The following is a 25,714-nucleotide window of genomic DNA, read 5'->3' on the forward strand; positions in this document are numbered from 1 at the left end:
GCTTTTTAAATATTGTATGTTGAGGACACATAGCATCAATTATTTTCTGTTCGTTAACATGTTGTTAGTAAGCATACAACCAATACTAGTTTTGGCATTATCGCCTTATTTAATAACGCATCATTCTTTGGGAAAATCTTCATTTGGACAAAATTGATAACATTGTTTGGCATGGACTACCTTGGCAGGTATAGGACTACTTTAAGGGTTAAATTTGTTTTGAGTTCATTGTGTTTGTACTATAATGTATGTCATGGTTTATAAAATCAAATAAAAATGATCTGATCGCTGAGGAGTAAGGCCCCTTAATGACAGTCGTTAAGTGTTCCAGTTTCATTAAAACGCTATAGGCGCAAAGGACAGAATTAAAATGATGTATTTTCGCCTGCAGTCAACCCTGTGAATACAGATCAGTCGCCCAACTGCTGAAAGCCGTAAAAAGCCTTAATAGTTACAGAATTATTAAAAATTAATAAGAACAAAATGACATTTGTTTCAAAGAATTTTATTTGAGAGCTTCTTTACAAAGATACTTGAAATATGAAAGTTGTTGGATAGAAATATTAAGCAGTCTTGTCAAACACACTAAATTAACAAAAAATAAATTTCAGAGCTCACAGAGCTTAAAGAGCAAAAAAGATTATATGCAGCCAAGCAAAATGTCAATGCATTCCTCGACAGGCTTTTAACACAAACGCTTACATTTCCTGCCTGGGAACATTTCTGAGATTTTGTTTGGTATAGAAGAAATACCAGAACTATGTACAAAATAAATTTCACAGATACATAAAATGTAATCATTTGAGACTTAAACTGCAGTTCTTTACTTTTACTCGTTTACTAACTGAGACACATGTTAAAGCACTTTTTTTTTTTACTTTTGTAACAGGTTTCGTGATTTGTACTTTTATCCTCAACACAATAACAGTTCAGGTATTTATTTCATTGCCCTTTAATTTTAGCTGTCCTATTTCCTTTTGGACAGTAAGGCAGCACAGCAAATTAACAGATTGAATGCAGTTTAGCCAATACACTGCATTAAGGTTTTAGATTTGTACACAAAAATACAGTACACCCATTCCCTTCCAACTGCATCTAAATAAAAGAATCCCTACAACACACTTTTTGAGAAGTATAGTATATCCTATGTACAAAATAGTCTGGGTCAGAATCATCGACGAACAGGAAACAGAAGCTGAGTAGATGTCATGGAATCCGGGAAGAGGCTGTGATAAGTTGGAAGAGGGACGTATGCAGCAGTAATCATCTTACCTATGGAGAAAAAAAAATTGATCAATTTAAGTAACTTACAAGTTTAACTACTTCTAACATTGACGAGCAACTTAACTTACCAGCAAACCACCTTCCATGCAAAGCATTTACTGCTGCAATTGCAGATGTGATGGTTGGACATTTAACATAAACATTACCCTGTAAAGTGAGTGGGAAAGGTTAATGAAGAAATTCTTAGGACAATGCGAAACCACTTACAGGCAAGACGCTGAATTACTACACCAAGCTATGAATGCACCTTGTGTTGCAAGTTTAAAAAAATGCGAACTAGGAACAATAGCATCAATGTGCAAAAAAAACAACAAAAAAAAACAAAAAAAAAAACAACTAAAACATTACTCCCATGTGAGTAAAAGGCTGAGGAGATTAAATTTCATTATTTTACATTAATGTCCTTGGTTATTGGGGTTTTTAAGATAGCGCAACAGGTGCTCCTTTTGTGCTCTCGCACGAACTCCTATAACCAAGGACATTAATAGGTCAGAAATGCCAACGAAAATGAACGCCTAAGAAAGAAGTCCAGCGCTACCATCAGTCTGTAAAAAATTATTCCATTTCATTAGCAATCCACTAAAATAAGAAAAAAGTGAATAAAAAAAACTCAAGCGTTTTAAGCTGAACTGCCCTTCACGACATGCGCCGAACTAGTACGGCGCATGTCGTGTCTCCCCCTTTGATGTGGGCTCATCAAAGTCGCGACATGTCAGCTGTTTTATACAGCTGACATGTGCGCGCAATAGCGGCAGCTGAAATTGCGATCCACCTGCTGCTATTAACTAGTTAAATGCCGCTGTCCTTTAACTACCGCTTCCGGCCATCGGGCCGGAAATGCACGCATTGCCGACCCCTGTCATGTGATCGGGGGTCAGCGATGCATCGGCTTAACAACCAGAGGTCTCCTTGAGAACTCTATGGTTGTTGATGCCGGATTGCTGTGAGAACCACCCTGTGGTCGGCGATCATAGCAATGCAGGGATTCAGCTACATAGGAGTGACCTGAGCATTGCTTACATGTAGCAGAGCCAACCAGGCTATGCCAGCTTTTGGAGGCTATTGAAGAATGGCAAAAGTAAAAAAAAAAATAAAAAAAAAAAAAATAAAAGTTTAAACCATCCCCCAGTCGCCGCATTCAAAATAAAATAAAATAAAAAAAAATCAAACACATTTGGTATCGCCGAGTTCAGAATCGCCCGATCTATCAATAAAAAAATAATAAAAGATAATAAAATAAAAAAATTCAAAACGCCAGAATTACGTTTTTTTTTGTCACCGCGACAAGGCATTAAAATACAATAACGGGCGATTAAAAGAACGTATCTGCACAAAAGTGGTATCAATAAAAACGTCAGCTTGGAACACAAAAAATAAGCCCTCACCAGACCCAAGATCCCAAAAATGGAAACCCTACGGGTATCAGAAAATTGCGCAATTTTTTCCCCCCACCACTTAAGATAAAAAAATAACCTAGACATGTTTGGTGTCTATTAACTTGTAATGATGTGGAGAATCACAATGGCAGGTCAGTTTTAGCATTTAGTGAACCTAGTAAAAAAGCCAAACAAAACACAAGTGTGGGATTGCACTTTTTTTGCAATTTCACCACACGTGGAATTTTTTTCCTGTTTTCTAGTACAAGACTTGGTAAAACCAATGGTGTTGTTCAAAAGTACAACTCGTCCCGCAAAAAATAAGCCCTCACATCACCATATTGACGGAAATATAAAAAAAGTTATGGCTCTGGAAAGGAGGGGAGCAAAAAACGAAAACGCAAAAACGAAAATGGGCTGCGTCTTGAAGGTGTTAAATCATAGCATTTACTAACTTTTACTTGAATTTTAATGGATTACTAATAAAAGATTACTTTTTAACCGATGGATGCTTGTGCTGGACTTCTTACCCGTTTGTGCTGACTGCCAGCTGGACACAGAACTGTCCATTCAATACATACTGCACGGTCAACAAACTATTGGCAGCGCCGGTATGCTTTTGTCTTTTCCTATTACAAAATGACCACCATTATAAGTGTTCACACACAAATTATTTTCTAAAGTCAGGAACTTACTTGTGGTGAACTCTTATCTACATAAATATGAACAACTCCTCCATGTTTGTTGCATTCTTCAATTACATCATCTTTTATCTCAGTGTCCCAACCTGGCTCATCTTCCCTAAAAAAACAAGAACGTGTAACAAAAGGTTTTAGGCTGGGGTTAGACTAGTATTGCCATCCGTGAGCTATGTCTGTATGACATTGGTTTTTATACATAAACATTTTAGAATGTACATAAACTGTTTTACATATTAATGTAAATATATCCATCTGCAATTTTTTTTTGTTGTCTATAGACTTTAAACTTCAATATGAGAGTCCCATCCAGAATGCAGAAGAGAAAATGCAGTGAGATTATATAATGTTAATACATATTCTTTTTTTCATTCCGTCTGTGTACTATATTTTTCAGATTATGGTCAAACTGTGGAATCTAATGATTTTCTAAAATAAAGAGTGTATTATACAGTATATTAGTAAAACTAACATGCAAAACCTCTGCTTCAGTGGACACACCTGAGTAATATAAAGCAAAGTTACTTACTGTTGTGGGTTAAACATGTTTGACAGCTGGAAGCATTGTGTGGCAAGTGGCTGAGTAGCCGCAGCAGGGATTGGTAAAGTGGATGACGTCAATGAGATGGCAGCAGCAGAAGCGGCGGCAGCAGCAAGGGCTGTAAAGTACAAAATGTTATGTTTTTTTACAGAGCACATAAAAATTGCAATAAATTAAATTCTTAAACGATAAACGGTGTGAACACCCTTTTGATATGCAACATGCTAACAGACTTATAGACTGAGCAAAACAATCTCCAGAAAGTCTCCTTCAATGCAAATACTGACAAGGAAGGGTACTTTCACACTAGCGTTTTTTGTAAATCCGTCACAATGCGTCGTTTTGCAGAAAAAAACGCATCCTGCAAAAGTGCTTGCAGGATGCGTTTTTTCCCCATAGACTTCTATTGGCGACGCATTTGCGACGGATTTGCACACTTCGCATCCGTCTTGCGACGGATGCGTCGTGCTTTGGCGGACCGTCGGGGAAAAAAAACCCTACATGTAACGGTTTTTTCTCCCGACGGACCGCTTTTTCCGACCGCGCATGCGCGGCCGGAACTCCGCCCCTACCTCCCCGCACATTACAATGGGGCAGCGGATGCGCCGGAAAAATGCATCCGCTGCACCCATTGTGCAAAGCGTTAAACGCTAGCGTCGGAATCTCTCCCCGACGCATTGCGACGGGGAGATTCCGACGCTAGTGTGAAAGAAGACGAAGATGTCTGGCTGCATAGCTATCGCTTCATTGGGGGACACAGGAAACCATGGGTGTATGCTGCTGCCACTATGCAAATAAAAAAAGTTAGCTCCTCCCTCGCAGTGTACACCCCACCGACAGGAAGTAGGATATTCAGTTTAGCTTCGTGTCAGTAGGAGGTGGACACGGGTCTTTCATTAGACCCATATATCTACCTCAGTGTGCATCGTTCCTTTTCAGGTACCACGGAGGGACGGTCACTACTGTACTCCCACAAAGACTATGAGTACGGCATGTACTGCCACCCCGTATCCTCATACGTCTATTCAGCAGGACCCCAGCCCCTAACACAGAAGCGTGTGGAGGTGATTTGATAGTCTGTCCTGCCTCAGTCTCCCACCCACTCGACCACCAGAGCCTGTCGGTTTCAGGAGACTCTGATGTCCCACAACGCTGGATTATCAGACGTCCGAACTTTCTTGGATGGGGAGGTACTTTCTCTCTCTTCCCCCCCCAGGTGCGGCGAAGAAGGAAAGACGATAAGATCAAAGAAGAGCGAGCAATTTTTCCTTTATTTTAATAGTGACCACGCCGCTCCCCCCATGCTCCGGCGTTCATCAGTAGTAATCTAGATCCTGGCTTCTTCCGGGCCTAGCTGCGGAGTTGGGCATTATGGACATTACCCCCCTTAAATTTGGGGGGTATTGGGGGCTCCAGGCATTCTTTTGCGGCATTTTTATATCCTCCGCACTGCTCCCCCATGCTCCAGATGTCACCAGCAGTAATCTAGATCCCGGCTTCACTAGGGCCTAGCTGCAGCGCTGGCTCCGCCCCTTTCTTCCTGCTCTCCAGGCGGGCTTTTTTCCTGCCTGTTGCTCAGTTCCTCCTGGCCTGTGTAGCTTGGCACACCCGGCCTGTTATAGCACCCCCCTCCCCCCCCCCGGCTTCATCTCTCTGCCTCGGAGCCGGCGCCATCTTTAGCCTCCTGAACCCAGCGCTTGGCTCTGCCCCTCTTCCAGGCCTGTCAGTCTCCTTGCACAGAGTGGGGTTTTTCAGCGTGTGTCCCTGTAACGCGCGCTTTTACCCTCCGGAGCCAGGGTATCCTCACGGCCACCATTTTCCACCTCCTGGGACCGAATAGTGCCTTTCCTGTGGGACCTTCCTCTTCCAGCTGTCCTGTAGCCTGGAAGCTGAAAACAGGACAACTACTGTGAGTAGCTGCGCTGCAGAATTACCTCTATCTTCTCTCTAACCTTATGGCACCTGCTAGTGCACAAGCCAGGCACAGCGAAATAAAGCTGAGGGACTGCACTCTCTTCAGGCTCAAGGGCGAGAGTAGCCATCAACCCAACGGTGCTGGCGTAATATCTGCTCTAGAGCAGTGCAGTGACTGGGGTAATAAAGTCACTGGTGTATCATGTGCTCTTTAGCCATGCAGTGACGGGTGTAATAAATACTCTAGCGCAGTGCAGTCACTGGTGCATTTAGTGCTCTTGAGCAGTGCACTCCACACTGCCGTCATCTGTATCACTGCACGCTCTGCGCCCTCCACAGGGAGATGGGCATTATAAATCCTGCCGTACACCGTTTGCTCTGAAGAATGTTTGACTTGCACGTTTTTCACTACATCACACTTCTGTTGTGTTTTTCCCCTATTACATTTCTGTGCCTTGGTTTCAGCAGAGCAAGGTTCAGCCATTACTCTAAAAACAATGATTCTAGAGGTCTGGCATATAGCAGAGAGGTCAGCTGCTCCTTCCCCTTCACTACTGTAGTGTTGGGACCAACCTCCAGCTGGGTAAAGTCTGTATTTTCCAGCATGGCCTGCTGTGGCTCAGTAGACAAAGAAGACAACCACAAATCGCAGGCCCAAGGGTCTGAACCCAAGTGCACAACAGAGAGTAGAGTTTAGTCTCCCTCTGATTCCACGCCTACTGTTCTTCCCTCAGGACAGAAGACAGATTGGGACAGGCTTTGTGGTGCGGCTTACTACACATGAGATTGTTATTCTGCCTAATGCCGTCAGGTACCCAGACCTAGACCGCAACACAGATTCTGCTCTCTCCGATACCCTTCTCCAGGGTTCTCTCCATGCTGATTAAAGGGAATCTGTCACCCCCAAAATTGAGGGTGAGGTAAGCCCACCGGCATCAGGGGCTTATCTACAGCATTCTGTAATGCTGTAGATAAGCCCCCAATGTATCCTAAAAGATGAGAAAAAGAGGTTAGATTACACTCACCCAGGGGCGTTCCCGCTGCTGGTCCGGTCCCGCGCCTCCTATCTTCATCAGATGACGTCCACTTCTTGTCTTCAGGCTGCGGCTTCGGCGTACTGTCTGCCCTGTTGAGGGTAGAGCAAAGTACTGCAGTGCGCAGTCGCCGGGCCTCTCTGACCTTTCCCGTCGCATGAGCACCGCAGTACTTTGCTCTGCCCTCAACAGGGCAGACAAAGTAAGCCGGAGCGTGAAGACCAGAAGAGGACGTCATCGTAAGAAGATGGGAAGCCCCGGACTGCGACGCCATCGGACGGCCGGCCCAAGTGAGTATAATCTAACCTTTTTTCTCATCTTTTAGGATACATCGGGGGCTTATCTACAGCATTCCAGAATGCTGTAGATAAGCCCCTGACGCCGGTGGGCTTAGCTCACCGTTGATTTTGGGGGGGTGACAGATTCCCTTTAAGTCGCAGGATACTGAGAGCCGATCGTAGCAGCACTCTATCTGCAATCCAGGTTTCACATGCACCACCTTCCAGGTACAGTAAGGTATTTTGAAACTGTTGAATTTTCACCAAATCAGAAGTGTCTTGGATTGACAGCTGCAGTGGTACTGGTGTTCTGTACTGTATTCAGGTAAGTCAGACGTACTCTACTCCACGTTCGATTGCAGCAGTACTCTATCCGCTATCCAGGTTTTAGATGCGTCCTCTTCCAGACTCATTTAGTCAATGCCTACCGCCTTTCCAGTGGTTTAGACGTGCCCGAGGTCGATTGCTGCATTGGTCCTGCTCTTCTGCCCCAGAGTCAGGTAAGTCAGAAGCGCCCTCTATCACGTACTTCAGGGTCTTTTGCAGCATCTGCCTAGTCTCCGATCTAGTCACCGCTCAGAGAGAGGTGCCCAGTATTCATCACTTCTGGTTTGCTGCCGCAGCGGTTACAGTCCGTTTTTAGGCGAGTCAGAGGTGCACCTTCTGCCGCGTGTTTCATGGCCAACAACATCTGTAGTCTATTAACAGCTAAACAGAAATTCTACCACGTACCACAGGATTGATCTCAGTACCACAGGGTGGATCTCAGTGGCAGCATAAGTGGCCAGTCCACTTTCAGGAAGGAAATGGTAGGAAAATGGCATGGTCGCAGTTTTTTCTTCAGCCACGCACTGGGCCTTAATTGCGTGTTGCTCCCCAGGGGCCTTTCCACACCATCTGGTTATTCGGGCCTACCACTAACTATCCAGTAGGTCAGTTTACAGTGCTGTCCTCAGGCTATCTGCATTATCCAGTGCGTTACTCCTATCATAAATGATTTACAGTTTATATGTTCTGGCTGTCTCTTACAGAGTCAGAACCCATATATTTTGACTCATGATTGTTCACTGCACTATCCTAGGGGTGCTTGAGCTACCGCAATACCAGAGCTCCCTCCCTATTCATTTATCAGTACTTACTTCCTCTTTATTACAGACACTGGATAAAGTCTCGAGCAGCTCCGGGATTTTATTGCCGACTGTGGCAGGAATGAATTCTTCCTCCTTGTACAGGAATTGGATCTTACTCTGCGCAAGCATCGTCCAGTGTAGAAGGCTGCTCCAGGCCTGGATCCAATGAAGAGTTTTGTGATAACACGTTCCTTCAGCAGGATTTGTATCTTTTTCTCTGTTATCCTCGTTTGTGTGGTGTCTTATACTTCGGTAAGTAGATCCACACACTACAGTCCTCTCCCCGTTCCAGAGGGTCCGGGACGGATAGGTTCTCATGTCGTCATAGGGAAGGATCTTCCTTTTGTCAATCAAGTTTTCTTCGGGGCCTATGTACTTCTTCCTAGGGCCAACTTTCCATGGAGTTGACATACTCCAGGTTTTCCATGGACTCTCCTCCTTCGACTGCTCATACTCTATTTTGCCTCCCAATGCCCATCTAGACAACTTTTTCCATAGTCCCTTATAACCATCTTCATCCCTGTATGCTTAAGTTTAGCTTCCTGATTGATCTGAGTCTGCAGAGTCGTCTGGTAGTTATGTTCTATCTGCTTAGACGGGCAAGAGGTTGTCTCTTCAAAAAGTTCTCCTTTTCTGAGCCGTTTTGTTGATGCAACAGGGCCTACACCGCTGGGTTGAGAGGCAGGGTTACACCCGAGGTCCCCTTCAGTAAGTCTTCAGCGTTTTCCTCTCTAGCAGGTTCACAGTACCCTACTCTCGTCTTTCCTTGTCAATTCAATTTAATGGTCTTTCCTTGTCATTTTCTCGGAATCCTTAGTCCAGCCGTTTCAAAAGAGGGAAGCTTCTCCGTTTCCTCTATTCCCCCTCTCCTGAGCTCACTGCGAACTGAACCGTTTCTCCATCTATGGACCCTCCAGTTTACAGATTTTCCACCAATACAGTCCTCTCCCAGAGAGAGCAACCCTCAAGGATACCAAAGGCATACTAATAGTCCTTGGCAAGGTCAACCTTGAAGTGTCCACCGTTACATTGTGCCCTGCCTTTGTCTCCACCTGGGCAGCAAAGTTTATAGACGCATGGGCTAAGCGGCTCCATCTGGGCTTTCTTTCTGGACTCCGATCGGAGGAAATGGCTGTCCTCACGGACCAATTTACTCTTCAGGGAAGTACATGGTACCCGCCTCCTCGGATGCCGCTGCAGGTGCTACTTGGACATCCAGCAATATCGTGGCCATCCGAAGGACCATTTCACTTAAGGCATGGCAGGCGAACTTATCCTCATAGAAGTTCCTCACCAACCTGTCTTTCCAGGGTTCCCGTCGGTTTGGCTCCAAGTTGAACCAAATTATTAAGGTGGTCTCCGGAGGGACAAGCTCTCTTCTTCCTCAGACTAAACCTCGTCGTTTTCCTGGTGTTTTTTTCCTCAGCGTGACTCATCGGGATTTAACGGAGGAGTCCATCCTTGTCTTTCAGGATGAAATCTCTTCGTTCAGTAATTGCTTCCTGAGAACCACATAGGTTTTCCTTTGTCCTATGGAAGCCTTTATCCAGGTCCTCATTTCTTCAGGACATCGGAGATTCTTGCTTTTTTTGCGAGGGACTGGTCCATTTTCATTTTATAGCTTTCCCTTCATGCTCTCAAACACTTCCAGAGTCTCGCAGAGTCTGTGGCAGCAGTTTTGCACATTCTGTGGATCACAGGTTCGGTGCTCTTCCCTTACCTTGCCGAGGTTCTCCATGGCTCTGCCCATCATTCTTCATCACCTTCCTTTCATCTGGCTCAGACTCATCCTTCGAAGCGTTCTCATCAGGCTACCTGGCCAGGGCGACGTGCGTCTATCCAGCTAAGGCCGCCCCTCCCCCTTTTCAGTATACGGGCTCGATGTAGAGAGGCCCTCCGGCCCCCAGGTCAACAAATGCTCGCTAAATACGGTCAGCAATTTTTAGGTTTACTAGGTCAGAGCAGAGCTCCTTCTTCCGGGTTTAAGGTGCACTCTACCCGGGCAGTGGGCGCCTCCTGGCATTACACATAGGACCTCCGCCCTGCACTTCTACAGAGCGATGATCGGTCCTCCACTTGTTCGCCCAAGGGAAAAAAAAATTAAAAAAATTCAGTCCATGCCTGGCTTCGGCGTATGCCGGCTTAGGTAGAAAGACCTTGCAGGTGACGGTGGTTATTTTCTCCGATCTGATTGGAGATGACTGGTGTTCCCGCCCCAGGGACTGCTTTGGGATGTCCTATGGTTTCCTGTGTCCCCCAATGAAGCGATAGAGAAAACAGGATTTTTGGTTGCTTACCGTAAAATCTGTTTCTCTGAGCCTTCATTAGGGGACACAGCACCCTCCCAAGTTGAACAGCTCTGTTGTGTTATATCAATTGTTAGTTTTCTTTCTCTTTTACATGTTGCTTCTCCTACTGCTTTCTCCCTAACTGAATATACTACTTCCTGTCAGTGTACACTGCGGAGGAGGCGCTAACTTTTATTTGCATAGTGTCAGCCTCCTAGTGACAGCAGCATACACCCATGGTTTCCTGTGTCCCCCCAATGAAGGCTCAGAGAAACGGTAAGCAACCAAAAATCCTGTTTTTGCCTATGCATGGTACATAGAAATTGTGCATGTAAAACTGCAGTCTACGCTCACATTACCTAGCCATTCATCCATTCTGTGTCATTGACTCCTGATATAATCATTTACACATATTTTTCCCCCAACTCAATGACTACCCAATTCTACTGGTTATTGGCTCTGTTTTAGTTTTCATCTTTTAATCCCTTCACGACCTTTGATGTACATGTTAGTCAAAAGTTGTGTGTCTGCCTTTGATTAGAGCACTCACACAGAGCCCAAATCTTTCCCGACAAATGACTGATTTAATCATATCCACTTCAAAAAGGTTTCAGTAAAAAATGTCAGCTTTGGAAGCAAAAACTAAGCCCTCACACAGCCCCATCGCACGAAAATTTAAATTGCTTTGAGTCTCAAAATGGTGACAAGCAAATTTTTATTCACCACTTAAAAAAAAAAACTATACGGTTGGTATCTGCGTACTTGTACTGACCTGGAGAATTATATTGCCAGGACAGTTTTTTGTACAGAGAACATTATAAATAAAACCAAAAACAATTGTGGAACTGCACTATTTTGCAATTTCACTGTACTTGGATTTTTTTTCCTGCTTTCCAGTGCATCAAATGATAAACTGAATGAGGCCATTCAAAAGCACAACTCTTCCCGCAAGAAAACAAGCCCTCAAAGCTATGCGGATGGCAAAATAAAAATTATGGCTCTTGGAGGGGGAGGGGGGGGAAATCGCCCAAGGGTCAAATCAAAAGCGCACATTTATAATTCAGCAAGATGTACAAACATCACTGGATGAAGGATAAAAAACAAACAAACCAACAATAGAAGGTACTTCATGCAGATTTCAATCTACATCCATGACAAATGTGTGGCAAGTCCACAATATGTCAATGGTGTGCTGAAAGTCCTATTTTTCATACATCTTACAGATCTGACACCTAAAATTGGCCATATAACGCACACAACAAACTACAATGGAGCTTAAAGAGTAAAGTGAGGAGGAGAAGAGGAAGAGAAAGAGGGGAAAAAGGCTGGGGGATACAAACCTTCACTTTGTTGTGAAATTCTTGACTGAAGATCTGTACGTTTAAAAAAACAAAAACAAAAAAAAACAAAAAAAAAAAAACAAAAACAATTATAAAACATAAAAGCTTCATCGCAATGTAAAATAAGCATCTCAATCCCTTCACCCCCTATCACCATTCCCCCCCCCCAGAAACTACTTCCATGGTCATGTGGCTTTTTGTTAGATATGCCAAACTGTACCTTTATTTATAAAATCCACAGCTCCATAATTGAGTAGTTTGGGATCACCAAAATCACCTGGAAAATATTGCAAAGTTATTTATTCCAACAATGAAAGCAATAAAAACAAAACCCAAAAAAGCAATGGCAGAATTATTTTTCTTTTTACAACACGGAATCTCTCATATTTTTCAGTACATTATATGGTAAAATATCCCCTACAAAAAGGGGTTGTGGGGGTAAAGTAAAACCCCCCCAAAATATAAATAATATATATATACTGTATATATTGCATGTACTGGCAACCATCTCCTGCTACAGGGTAATAAGTAGCCCACAAGGACCATGCCCAGTCTGTGCTGCAGTTTAGGACCTCATGGGCCAGTATCAAAATAGCACAATTATGCAAATAAATTTTTATTGCATCTATTCAACTTAAGGTACCCTTTAAAAGCCCAATTGATTATAAGAGATGATACCTGCAACAGCACCAAAAGCCAAAGAACCACTCATCTGCAACGCCTGCTGTGCAGCAGGAGGTATCTGCAATCCAGTGCCTGTCAAAAGAAAAAAAAAAATAAGTTAACCAAAAAGAAAAACAAAACTACACACTTATGGATATAGTGGAAAGTACCAGTTTACAAGCTACCCTGTGGGGGGGAGAGGGGGGTCAGACCGCTGGGACCTGCACCACTATGCAGAGCAGCGAGCTTTTATTCCAGCTAGAAAATTGCATGTAACAGTGGAGTGTCTGATAGAGACAGTGAAATGCTCTTCAGTGTGACATGTTCAGGTTTACCGAGCGGCATTATCCTGCCCCCTCACGCGCCCCAGATTTTACACATGATCAAGTTGTCTTCAAAACTGAGAGGTCCTAACTTTACTATTGCCAAGAGTGTCATGCAGGTTATACCTCGCTGTATGAACAGAACTTGCCCCGCTGTCATTTCCGTACTATGCATCCTGCCTATCAGTATCAAACTTCCTATCTTCCACACTTTTTTACGTCTGAATTGTTAAGATTTGGGGAATGCCATTTTTCACAAAATGACTTATTAAAATAGAGAAAAAATAAACAATGCCCAGTTATTTATATTGTTAAATTGAACTTTTTTTTTCCTCTAATGGTCTCAGCTGACCAATACGTTCTCTCACCCCGTATTTAAACTACCAACCATTCTTGTCCTGTTTTAGGCTGTGCGCACACGTTCAGGATTTCTTGCAGAAACATTCCTTCCTAACATTATTGCCCATTATCAAACCCTTCTGATTAAACAAAGTGTCCATTGGATTTCCCAACGTGAACCTCCGGCCTGGTTTGACTTGGAATTATTTTTAAATAATGGCAAACAGTTAAGTAATATCATCACTCAAGCAATCTCAAACCATCTTCCTAACTTCAACGCTCACCCTCTATTCCAGGCCATTGCCCAATCTTGGCGTAAATTCTCCAAACCAAGCAGACGGACACACAAATTCTCCATTCTTAAAAACATACCCCTTACTCTTATCTTTAGTCTCTCTAATATAACCCTCCCTACAATTTGGCCAGAATTTAAAATCACTAAATTGGGAGATATCCACAACGGCTCCAATTTCTTAGACTTTTCATCCCTGAGGAAAAACTTTAACGTTCCTCACTCCTTTTTCTTAGAATTCATCCTCTTAAAAGATAATGTCCTCGCTTTTCTTAATTCAAAAATGAACTTTACCCACTCCTCAATAAAAGTCTTACTCAATCCTCACCATAAAATCTTCTGGAGTCATGGTTTTCTCTATGACTCTTTCAACAATGACGATAGTTTGTCAAAAAGCCCTTATATGATCACCTGGGAAAAAACCCTAAAATCCACCTTTTCTCCTGAGCAATGGGAAGAAGCTCTCTCCAAAACGTACAACTCCACAATCTCATTCCCACTTCAAGAAACATACTTTAAAACTATTAGTAATTGGTACCTTACCCCGGCAAAATTAGCACACTTCGGTCCTTCAAACTCATCCTCACCCCTTTGCTGGAGAGACTGCGGCTTCAAGGGAGACCTATTACATATGCTTTGGGAATGTCCTAGAGTCAAAATAGTCTGGTCTTGGATCTCTACCACTCTCAATAAACTCTCTAACAAAACTTTAACCCTCACACCTCAAATGGCCCTTCTTTCCCTTAACTTGGACGAACTAGACTTGGCACTCCAACCCATTTTTATTCATCTTTGTCTTGTAGCAAAAAATCTCATCACTTTCCACTGGAAAAACAAAATACTCCCAAATCCAGAGGTTATCCTACACCTAGTCCAGCAACACAGATCACATGAACTGAAATTTGCTTTGATTAGCAATCAGTTTGCAAGATTTTACAAAAAAATGGAACAAATGGGACATGGCCTTTCCGTCCCCCATTACTTAATTCCCTCACCACCAAATTCTAGGTGCAATACCATTTAATTGTATATTCCGTGTACTATCTAACGGTTCAATCCTGGTTAAATATTTGCTCACATATGATTGGCCTTAATTGGCTTGCAATCTCTCGTTTGTTTATTTGTCTATGTGTTGGTTCGCAGTTGTTTCATTTAAACATTAACTGGACATTATGTACCCTATAAGTGTATACCACTGTTGCTATAATGTTGCATTGCTATTTTTTCCCTATGCCCCTCCCTTCTTTCCCCTCCCCCTTATTACCCCCTTTTTCTCCCCCCCACCCCCACCCCCCCACCATCCTCCTATCCCACCCTTATTCCCTTTTCTTGCCTGCTATTTTAAAATCCAAATAAAATCTTTGGAAAAGAAATTTCATGAGCAAAAACAAACATTTTCTGCAAGAAATCCGCAAGCATTTTTTACGCGATTTTTTCCGGAGCTTCACAATTTATTAAATAGTGGGGAAAACGCAAAAAATCTGCAAAATTAATGAACATGCTGCGTTTACCGCGATGCGTTTTTTTCGCAAGAAAAAAACGCATTATGTGCACAAAAATTGCGGAATGCATTCTAAGGCTATGTTCACACGCTGCAAATTTTTCCGGCGGATCCGCAGCTGTGGGTCCGCAGCAGTTTCCCATGCGTTTACAGTACAATGTAAACCTATGGGAAACGCAATCCGCAGTGCACATGCTGCGGAAAAAAAACGAGCAGAAACGCAGCAGTTTACATTCCGCAGCATGTCAATTCTTTGTGAGGAATCCGCAGCGGTTTAAACCTGCTCCATAATAGAAAACTGCAGGTGTAAAACCACAGGAGGAATCTGCACAAAAACCGTGGTAATTCCGCAGGTAAAACGCAGTGCCTTTTACCTGCGGTTTTCACAAATCCGCTGCGGAAAAATCCACAGACCTCAAGAATACGTGTGCACATACCCTAAATGATGGGATGTATAACGTATGCGTTTTTTATAGCGAAAAACCGCAACGTGTGCACACAGCCTTACATAAAGAAAAACAGTTTGGTGACTTTCTGGCTATACATTGACTTTATTGTGATGTTTCAATATTAAATTAAAGTAAAACTGATATGGGTTTTTAATAAAAATGTAAAAATAAGAGAAGGCTGATGTGAATTTCTGATGATTCATACCTTCCGCAAGCCTTGCCATCAGCTGAAGTCTACCAGTAGTACCAAGGTCTATTCCAGTTCTCTCAAGCTCATCACTATCCAAAAATGAACTAGCATTTGAAGCATCAGTGCGTTCTGTCACGTGTCCAACCTTCATGGGACGCCCAGCCAGTTCAAAGCCATTCAGCTGCTCCAGAGCTTTTTTGGCACATTCAGAATCCGAAAACTAAAATTGATAAAGAAAAATGTTTTTTTTTTAAAATCTGAATGCTTTAACTCGCTGTTCTGAAAACAAGTAAATGTAGTACTTACAGTAATAAATCCATATCCCTTTGAGCGGCCAGTTTCACTATCCATCATAAGCTGAATACTGTCAATCTTTATTAAATAAAAAAAAATACAATTAGAGAAAACATAGCAATATAGAAAAAGAAAATTGTGGCAATTTTTTTTACTTGTACACTCACTCTGCCAAACGGTTCAAATATTCCACGCAGCATGTCTTCTGTTATGTTAAAATGAAGGGATCCAACATATAACCTCATTGGTCCTGCAGTGCCTTTCTGTAAGTTATTGGCCATTGCGGCAGCTCTGTTCTTTTCAGCCTGTAATAAAAAAAACAAAATACACGCAATTAGAAAGAGTCATGTTTCCCCTTAATTGCACTTACTTCTAAAGGTACCGTCACACTCAGCAACTTTACAACGAGAACGGCAACGATCCGTGACGTTGCAGCGTCCTGGATAGTGATCTCGTTGTGTTTGACACGCAGCAGCGCTTGTATCGTCATGTTTGACATCAAAAGCAACAATGCCAGCAATGTTTTACATGGAGCTAACAACCAGCGAGAACAATAAGTGAGTCGCCGTTACGTCACTGGATCGCTCCTGCATCGTTCTGGAGTAATTGTGTTTGACGTCTCTACAGCGACCTAAACAGCGACGCTCCAGCGATCGGCTCGTTGTCTATATCGCTGCAGCGTCACTGAGTGTGACGGTACCTTATCTTTCACTAATTGATGCTTATCAAGAAAGTGTATGGTGTTTTTTCTACCAAGTGTCTGTATTCTAATGCAGAGAAAAGAAGCAGATCTGAAATTATCTGCAGCAGCTGCTTCACACTTAACAGTTGTATTGTATTTTGGAAGCAGAGAGCACATTTTGAATAATGCTCATAACACTAGGGTGCAAATCAGAACGTTCATGATCGTGAGCTCAGCTGATTTAGTTCTATGCAGCTGCCTGCCTGAACTATGGCAAAGAACTCACAGTTGGGACTTCTGTGATTCGAGGCCTATACCGTGCAGAAAAACCGCTATATAGAACAGTACGGTGGTGGGAATGCTCACCATCACTATGGGGTCTCCGCCATAGTGCAGACAGACCGCCATATAGAACCGTACGGTGGAATTGCTCAATATCACTATGAGATCTCAGCTCTAGACAGATAGCTGTAAAAAACATGTGGTGGCGATACTCACTGTCACTGGTCTCAGCCACACAGCTACAAGTGATTCTCACATCAAAAAGTGAGTTTATTTCAGTTCTTCAACACAAAAAAATGAAACTCATTATATAGAGTCATTACAAACAAAGTGATCTATTTCAAGTGTTTATTTCTGTTAATGTTGATGATTATATGGCTTACAGCCAATGAAAACCCAAAACTCATCTCAATAAATTTAAATAATTAACAAACACCTGAAAAGGCTTCCTAAGTGTTTAAAAAGTCCCTTAGTCTGTTTCAGTAGGCTCCACAATCATGGGGAAGACTGCTGACTTGACAGATGTCCAGAAGGCAGTGATTGACACTTCACAATGAGGCTACTTTCACACTAGCGTCGGTACGGGTCCGTCGCTATGCGTCGGGTCGACGCACGTTGTGAAATTTATGCACGACGTGGGCAGCGGATGCAGTTTTTCAACGCATCCCCTGCCCTGTCTAAAGTCCGGGGATGAGGGGGTGGAGTTTCAGCCACGCATGCGCGGTAGAAAATGAAGGACAAAAAAAAAAAAACACGTTCACTCGAACGTTTTTTCGTGCAGACGGTCCACCAAAACACGACGGATCCGTTGCACGACGGATGCCTTGTGTTGCCATCCGTCGCTAATACAAGTCTATGGGAAAAAACGCATCCTGCGGGCACATTTGCAGGATCCGTTTATTCCCCAAAATGACGAATTGCTAAAAACACAAGTGTGAAAGTGGCCTAAGCCACAAAAGGTCATTGCTAAAGAAGCTGGCTGTTCAGAGTGCTGTATCCGAGCATATTAATGGAAAGTTGAGTGGAAGGAAAAAGTGTGGTAGAAAAATGTGCACAAGCAACCGGGATAACCACAGCCTTGAAAGGATTGTTAAGAAAAGGCCATTCAAAAATTGGGGTGGGGGGGTGGGAGGGTTAAAAGGAGTGGACTGCTGCTGGAATCATTGCTTCAAGAGCCACCACACACGGATGTATCTAGGACATGGGCTACAAGTGTCACTTCCTTGTATCAAGCCACTCATGACCAATAGGCAATGCCAGAGGCGTCTTACCTGGGCCAAGGAGAAAAAGAACTGGACTGTTGCTCAATGGTCCAAGGTGTTTTCAGATGAAAGCAAATTTTGTATTTCATTTGGAAATCAAGGTCCCAGAGTCTGAAGGAAAAGTGGAGAGGCCACAATCCAAGCTGATTGAGGTCTAGTGTGAAGTTTCCGCAATCAGTGATGGATTAGAGAGCTATATCATCTGGTGTAGGTCCACTGTGTATTATCAAGACCAGAGTCAGGGCAGCGCATGCTTCCCTCTGCCAACAAGCTTTATGGAGATAGAAATTTCATTCTCCAGCTGGACTTGACACCTATCCACACTGCCAAAAGTACCAATACCTGCTTTAAAAAAACACAGCATCACTGTGCTTGATTGAGGAAGATGAGAGACAACAGACCCAACAATGCAGACACCTCAGCAGTTCCATAATACCTCAGCAGGCCACAGGCTGCTCACCTCCATGCCGCACCGCAATGATGCAGTAATTGATGCAAAAGGAGCCCCGACAAAGTACGGAGTGCATTTACTGAACATACATTTCAGTAGGCCAACATTTAGGATTTTAAAATCATCTTTCAAGCTGGTGTTATAAAGTATTCTAATTTACTGAGATAATGACTTTTGGGTTTTTCATTGGCTGTAAGCCATAATCATCAACAGAAATAAACACCTGAAATACATCACTGTTTGTAAAGTCTATATAATATACGAGTTTCACTTTTTGTATTGAAGAACTGAAATTAACTTTTTGATGATATTCTAATTAAGCGAGAAGCACTTGTGTATAGAACTGTGCAGTGGGAATGGTCACCGTCATTGTGTGGTCTCAGCCATAGTGCAAGCAGACAGCTATATAAATCCGTGCATCAGGAATGCTCACTGTCACTGTCGGGTCTCAGCCATAGTGCAGCCAGATAGCTATATAGAATCTTGTGGTGGGAATGCTCAGTCACCGAAGGATCTCAGGCAGGCAGCTGCATAGAACAATACCGGTCTCATATGAGTGTTTTGATTTTCCCCTTTTGGCAGTGTTGGGAGCACTACTTAAAATAAATTATGTTGGCTCCCCAGAACTTGCACACAACTCTGTCATCTACAGATGCTCAACCAGAAGAGACGCTTGCTGCTGGATGAAATATATATTAATGCAAATAATTTCAGGGATCAGTCTATTTAAGTAATTCTGCAATAGAAAAAACAAGCATTTTTGATGATTAATTGTATTTGAAAAGTTCATTGTGTAGAAGACTCTTGAAAAACAAAGTATTTAACATTTAAAAGCCATTAATGCATTTGTCTCATTCAAGTTTGGTCAACTCAAACTTGTTTGCTTCATTTGGGTGCATGTGTAGTTAAATCATAAAAAGAGCAGTCAAATCATACTGCAGGCATATTAACTTACCTGAGAAGCCTGCACTATTATAGGAACGCCCAAGACTCTCTGTCCTGTTAAACCAATTGCCAGAGGTACAGAGCTAACATCAACAAACTCAACATAAGCTATCCCCTTAGAACGCCTGGAATTTCTGTCAGAGATCATCCTTACATCACGGACCTAAGAAACACAAAGACATATATACATATTATGGATTTTACAAACTATGAAATGGTGAGAAATAATGCTTATTAACCCCTTAAAGACCAGAGGCCTTTTTTGCTTTGCATTTTCATTTTTTGCTCCCTTTCTTGCCAGAGCCATAACATTTTTATTTTTTGGGTCAAAAGGGCCATGTGAGGGCTTGTTTTTTGCGGGACAACAAGTTGTACTTTTAAAAGACACCATTGGTTTTAACATATTGTGTACTGGAAAAATGGGGAAAAATTCCAAGTGCGGTGAAATTTCAAAAGAAAGTACAATCCCACAGGTTTTTTTTTTGTGGCACATTAGTATATGGGAGGGGTAAACTTTTCAAGATGGGTGGTGACCCTGGTGGCCATTTTCAAGTCGGCCATTTTGAATCCAACTTTATTTTTTTCAATGGGAAGAGGGTCATGTGACACAAAGTTATTGAGAATTTCACAAGTAAAACAATGGTGTGCTTGGTTTTAACGTAACTTTATTCTTTCATGAGTTCTTTACAAGATACTCTGTTTACAGCCATTGACATGTTGCAGAGGTTAACACGTGAGGAGCGGATAGAAATTATGCTGTTGTCTGGTGAACACAGTACCCGGGTCATTGCAGCAGATTTCAATGCAAGACACCCTACGCAAGAAAACTGTCACCATTCCCATGTTATTTAGGTGTATCCATATAAGTGGCCCACCCAAAAAAGTTTGCCTCATCACTGAACATAATGTTCTGTGTAAACTGAGGGTCCTGTTCCAATTTTTGTTTTGCCCATTCTGCAAATTCAGCGCGCCGATCTGGGTCACCAACCATTCCCATTTATATTTAGGTTTATCCATATAAATGGGTATGGATGGATGGAGATAGATTAGATAGATTAGATAGATTAGATAGATGTTGCGGCGACCCAAAAAAAGTAATTCTGGCATTTTGACTTTTTTTCTTGTTACGCCGTTTAGCGATCGTTTTTGTTTTTTTTTATATCAATAGATCGGGTGATTCCAAATTTGTGTTTGTTTGATTTTATTTTTTTGCTTGATTTTGAATAAGGCGAAAGGGTGGCGATTTGAACTTTGTTTTTCCCCCCCCCCTTTTGGCATGCTTCCATTAGAGACTAGAAGCTGCCACAATCCAATCGGCTCTGCTACATACAGGCGATGATCAGATCAACTGTATATAGCAGAAATGCTCACCTGCTATGAGCTCATAGTAATCAGACAGTGACATCCATAGAGGTTTGCTAAAGACCTGATTGGCATACCAACCCATCGGTGACCCACGATCAAATGACGGGGTCACCGATGGGCGGGAATTCCGATGCGCTTGCTGGAAGCATGAGTTTAATGCCGCTGTCAGATTGACAGCAGCATTTAAAAAGTTAACAGCCGCGGGAGGATCGAGATTCTGTTCAAAACAGCTGACATAAGGGAAAGGGGGCGTGGCGATGTAGTGGAGCAAGAAGGACGTGCTAGGCTGGAACTCCGATCATCCTGATTAATAACTTGCCATTATCTCACCCAAGAGGCTCTATCCGGGTATCGCTGCATTCCCCTGGGCACCTGGAGGTGTCCAGCTCCTGAGGAGGTCCGAACCGCGGCTCCGGTCGGATATAATCCTGGGATTTCCAGGTGGAGGGCAGCGTCTGCAGGAGAGGGCGGCCATTTTCTTGCCGCGCTCCTAAGGAGTGGAAGACACAGAGCATGGGCATTCGGCTCAGGACGAGCAGGCTGATTACTTGGAGTTATGAGGAGAGAATCGCGCGGTGTGAGCCCGGAGAAACTGGCCCCACGCTCCCCTCACTAATCACATAAAGCGCCGGCCGGCTCCAGCGTTTGCACCATTACATGTGCTTCTCCCCTCTGCTCCCACTGCCCAGGCCAGGGCTGGATTAGCTGGTGATCCAGCTTATTACTCGCCACGCTGGAACTACAGTAATCTTTTATTACGCTGCCTAAGAAGAGGAAAAGGCATTGAATATAGATAAATAAGGAGTGGTGTATGCCACATTTCATGCTGAACTCCTTTGGCTCTTAGGCTCCTTTCACACTAGCGTCGGAATCTCCCCGTCGCAATGCGTCCAGGGAGAGATTCCGACGCTAGAGTTTGCTGCATTGCACAATGGGTGCAGCGGATGCATTTTTCCGGCGCATCCGCTGCCCCATTGTAAGGTGCGGGGAGGTGGGGGCGGAGTTCCGGCCGCGCATGCGCGGTCGGAAAAAGCGGTCCGTCAGGAGAAAAAAACGTTACATGTAGCGTTTTTCTCTCCCAACGGTCCCCAAAAGCACGACGCATCCGTCGCAAGACGGATGCGAAGTGTGGCAATCCGTCACAAATGCGTCGTCAATAGAAGTCTATGGGGAAAAAACGCAACCTGCAAGCACTTTTGCAGGATGCGTTTTTTCTGAAAAACGACGCATTGTGACGGATTAAAAAAACGCTAGTGTGAAAGTACCCTTAGCCTTGCATCCTGAGCCCTCCCCTCAAGCCATAATTGTAACTGTTGCAATAACTTACTGACCCTGCAGGGTATTGCTTTGCAAAGAGCTTGCAAGCTTTATGGGGGCTTTGAGTGCAATTATTTATACTATTATATGCTGGCACGACAGGCTTATACTGTCTATATTCTACTTAAGTGTTACATACTGTAATCTCAAGACTTTAATTATGAACCGTTCAAGAAATTCAAGTGCATCTGAGAAGCTGAAAAAATATGTGCGACCTGACCCCTCTGATAACCTGCGAGATCGCATAAAGACAGCTCATCTGGGGTCAAATCTACAGGCCAGCGGAAAAACCACTCCTATGATAGTGAGGAGGGAGAGGAACAAGAGGATTTAACTTTAAAACAGCATCTGAACAGCTGATGCAAGCTTTATCGTCCGGCAAGGTATGCAAACCATGAGTGGCCGGTTTACGGAAGTTGAATCACGGATATCTCGCCTGGAGGACAATTCCATACCTTTGGAGACTAAACTGACCAAAGTATCTGGCTCTATAAATGCTTGGAAGCAGAAGGCGGATGATCTAGAAAACAGACTACATCGTAACAATGTCCGTATTATTGGGCTGCCTGAACGCTCAGAAGGTCAACAACCTGAGCAATTTTTGGAGAATTGGCTCAAAGATACACTAGGGGATGAATTCTCCTCAACTTTCTCTGTGGAGAGGACCCACAGGGTTCTTACACGGCCTCTTCCTCCGGGCGCTCCACAGAGACCCTTTTTGGCGCGTATTCTCAACTGCAGGGACAGAGATGCTATACTTCGAAAGGCAAGGCCCATCAAATTTAACAATGCCACTATTTCAATTTTTCCTGATTTTTCAAATGAACTTCAAAAGCAATGGGCTCAGTTCATGGAGATAAAGAAGCAACTCAGAGAAAATAACATACTCTATTCAATGATCTACCCGGCCCTCCTTCAAGTTGTTTATGAGGGCTCCACTTTTTTTTGCGTCCCCAGCGGAGGCCGAGGAATGGATGCGCTCTCATGTGGGGGCTTAGGTAAGAAATCCTGAATTGTTTGCCGTCACTATATTTGGATACAATGGAAATGGAGCTCCCTCATCTTGGGTTGAGATTATTTCCTTTTAACTCCCCTCTTTTTTCTTTTTCCTTTATTTTTTGGTAAATGGAGCTCTTCCCGTTAATGTCCAAGATAACACCTATACCGGACTCTGTGTTCAGAGATGGTACCCTCTTTGTTGGACCACAATTGGAGCATTAAACTTTGCTCCCTTTTGAAGCACTTTTTGCTTTTTCTTGTTCAAAATGTGTCAGTTATTATTGTTGTTGTTGTTCTTATAGAAATTGCTGCCATGATTTTCTCCATTATTTGTAAGAAATGTGATCAGTGTGACAATGCATACTATGTTTGGATGAAGGGGCATGGCGTCTGATATTACATGGAAGACTTGGAATGTGAGCGGCCTCGGAACACCTAGAAAGAGGGTTAAAGTATTTTCTCAGATACGTCACTATCACCCCCATGTTATAGCTCTGGTTGAGACACATCTGACCAGGGACTCAACTTGTTATGTGGAAAAGCCCTGGGTGCAGTGGTCTGTACATGCATTCCATACAAGTTACTCTAGAGGGGTTTCTTTGTTAATCCACAAGGATGTTAGATGGGAGGTTAGAGAGGTTCGGAGGGACGTTTCATATTTGTACATGCGACGGTGAACTTGAAAGACTGTTATAATGCGTATATATAATCCCCCCTTGCTAATATGTCAGTCATTAAAAAGGTGGTGAGTTTTTCTTTAAATTATGTAGACGCACATGTTATGTGTATGGGAGATTTCAATTGGGTTATGGACGATTGCTTGGATAGGCTCAGATTGGACAACGTGGCCTCGGAAGTGACCTCTTCTCCGTCTCTGTTATCACTACTTATGGAAGGAACTGGTTGGTCAGATTTATGGAGAACGCACCATCCAGATGTTAGAGAATTTACCTGTCATTCATTCGTTAGACGCACTCTGTCCCGGTTAGATTACATATTTGGATCCAGTAATTTGGCGATATGGGTGGGGGAGGTGAAACATGGGAGTAGAGGTATTTCGGATCATAGCCCGGTAATTCTTAAACTTAGATTTAGTTATACGAATAACAGCATAGTATGGAAATGAAACCCATTTTGGCTTAAATTGATAGGGCCCAATAACAGAACTACAGACCAGATGGACTGTTTCGACTCGTCCCATCCAGACCCACACAATATTAATATTTTTTGGGATGCTCTTAAAGCATACCTGAGGGGTTGTTTATCCTCTACAATCTCATACATTAAACGTAAGATCTCACAGGAGGATGACGATATGGAGAGGCGGTTGAGAGACTCAGAAGCAGTCTACATAGCTAATCAAACAAGTGCAAACAGAGCTGAATGGTTACTTTCTTATAGACTACATGGCCAGTATACTGACACTAAATCTAAGCGCAAGCTGTTTTTTACTCAACAGTCGTATTTTGAACTAGGAAACCAGTCTAGTAACCTTCTGGCATTTATGGTGCGTCAACACAACGCATCCAACACTATACTTAAAATTCGGGAACCAGATGGTTCAACAGTTACTTTGACAGACGGCATACTTCAATGTTTTCAAAACTATTATAAAGAAGTATACATCTCCAAGGGGGACTTTCATACTATGGACTGTCTAAATTATTTATCAGACATAGAATTCCCTACTCAGTCCTACACAACGGGCTTTCTTAGATGCAGATTTTACTCTTGAATAGATAAATGTGGCCATAGCAGATCTGGCTTCTGGAAAAGCACCCGGTCCAGATGGATTTCCCATAGAATTGTATAAGAAATACCGAGACAATTTAGCGCCAATCCTTTTGAAAGTATTTCAGGGGATTTAGAGGGGGGGTTCCTTACCAAACTCCTATTATGAAGCAACTATTATAGTTTAAAAAAAAAAGATGGGAAGGACCTTCTGGAGTGTGGATCATATCGCCCCATCTCCTTTGTAAATGTGGACTACAAAATGTTTACTTAAATTCTGGCCACTAGGTTAATTACGGTAATATTGGACATAATACACCCAGACCAGACTGGATTTATGCCGAGTAAGAGTATGTCTATTAATATCAGGAGAGTTCAGTCAGTAGCCCAATACAGTTCGTTGGTACCAGAAAACAAGTGGGCCATGGCCTCGCTGGACGCGGCCAAGGCTTTTGACTCTCTTGAGTGGCCTTTTCCTATTTGCATGTCTACAGAAGTATCGATTTGTCCCTAAATTTAAAAAATGGATTCACGCAATATACTTGAAACCGAAAGCCCAGATAATTATTAATAATTCTGTATCTGAAACACTCTCCTTGGAAAAGAGAACACTTCTGGGCTCTCTCTCCGGCCCCCTTTGCCCTTGCGATTGAAGCACTTGCGCTACGTATGAGATCCACCCCATCTATTCAGGGTATTAGAATAGCAGACCGCACAGACATTATTGGTCTATATGCGGATGATAT

The 25,714-nt window shown here is 43.1% G+C and overlaps 1 protein-coding gene across 9 annotated transcripts in view; it reads right to left on the minus strand.

Moving 5' to 3' along the window:
- Window positions 1–489: 489 nt before the first annotated feature.
- The window catches only part of RBM39 (RNA binding motif protein 39), a 52,070-nt gene continuing 26,845 nt past the window's right edge, over window positions 490–25,714 (minus strand). For all 9 annotated transcript variants that reach the window (XM_069752000.1, XM_069751998.1, XM_069752006.1 and 6 more), the window contains 11 exons: window positions 19,567–19,719; window positions 16,102–16,239; window positions 15,947–16,012; window positions 15,656–15,860; window positions 12,562–12,639; window positions 12,104–12,160; window positions 11,884–11,916; window positions 3,888–4,017; window positions 3,356–3,461; window positions 1,353–1,431; window positions 490–1,272 (listed from right to left, as the gene is read on the minus strand). In XM_069752000.1, the coding sequence (XP_069608101.1) occupies window positions 1,172–1,272; window positions 1,353–1,431; window positions 3,356–3,461; window positions 3,888–4,017; window positions 11,884–11,916; window positions 12,104–12,160; window positions 12,562–12,639; window positions 15,656–15,860; window positions 15,947–16,012; window positions 16,102–16,239; window positions 19,567–19,719 (1,146 nt within the window). In that variant the 3' untranslated portion in view covers window positions 490–1,171. The remainder of the gene's footprint in view (window positions 1,273–1,352; window positions 1,432–3,355; window positions 3,462–3,887; window positions 4,018–11,883; window positions 11,917–12,103; window positions 12,161–12,561; window positions 12,640–15,655; window positions 15,861–15,946; window positions 16,013–16,101; window positions 16,240–19,566; window positions 19,720–25,714) is intronic.

The sequence above is a fragment of the Ranitomeya imitator genome, chromosome 2, assembly GCF_032444005.1.
Source record: "Ranitomeya imitator isolate aRanImi1 chromosome 2, aRanImi1.pri, whole genome shotgun sequence".
Taxonomy (NCBI): Eukaryota; Metazoa; Chordata; class Amphibia; order Anura; family Dendrobatidae; genus Ranitomeya; species Ranitomeya imitator.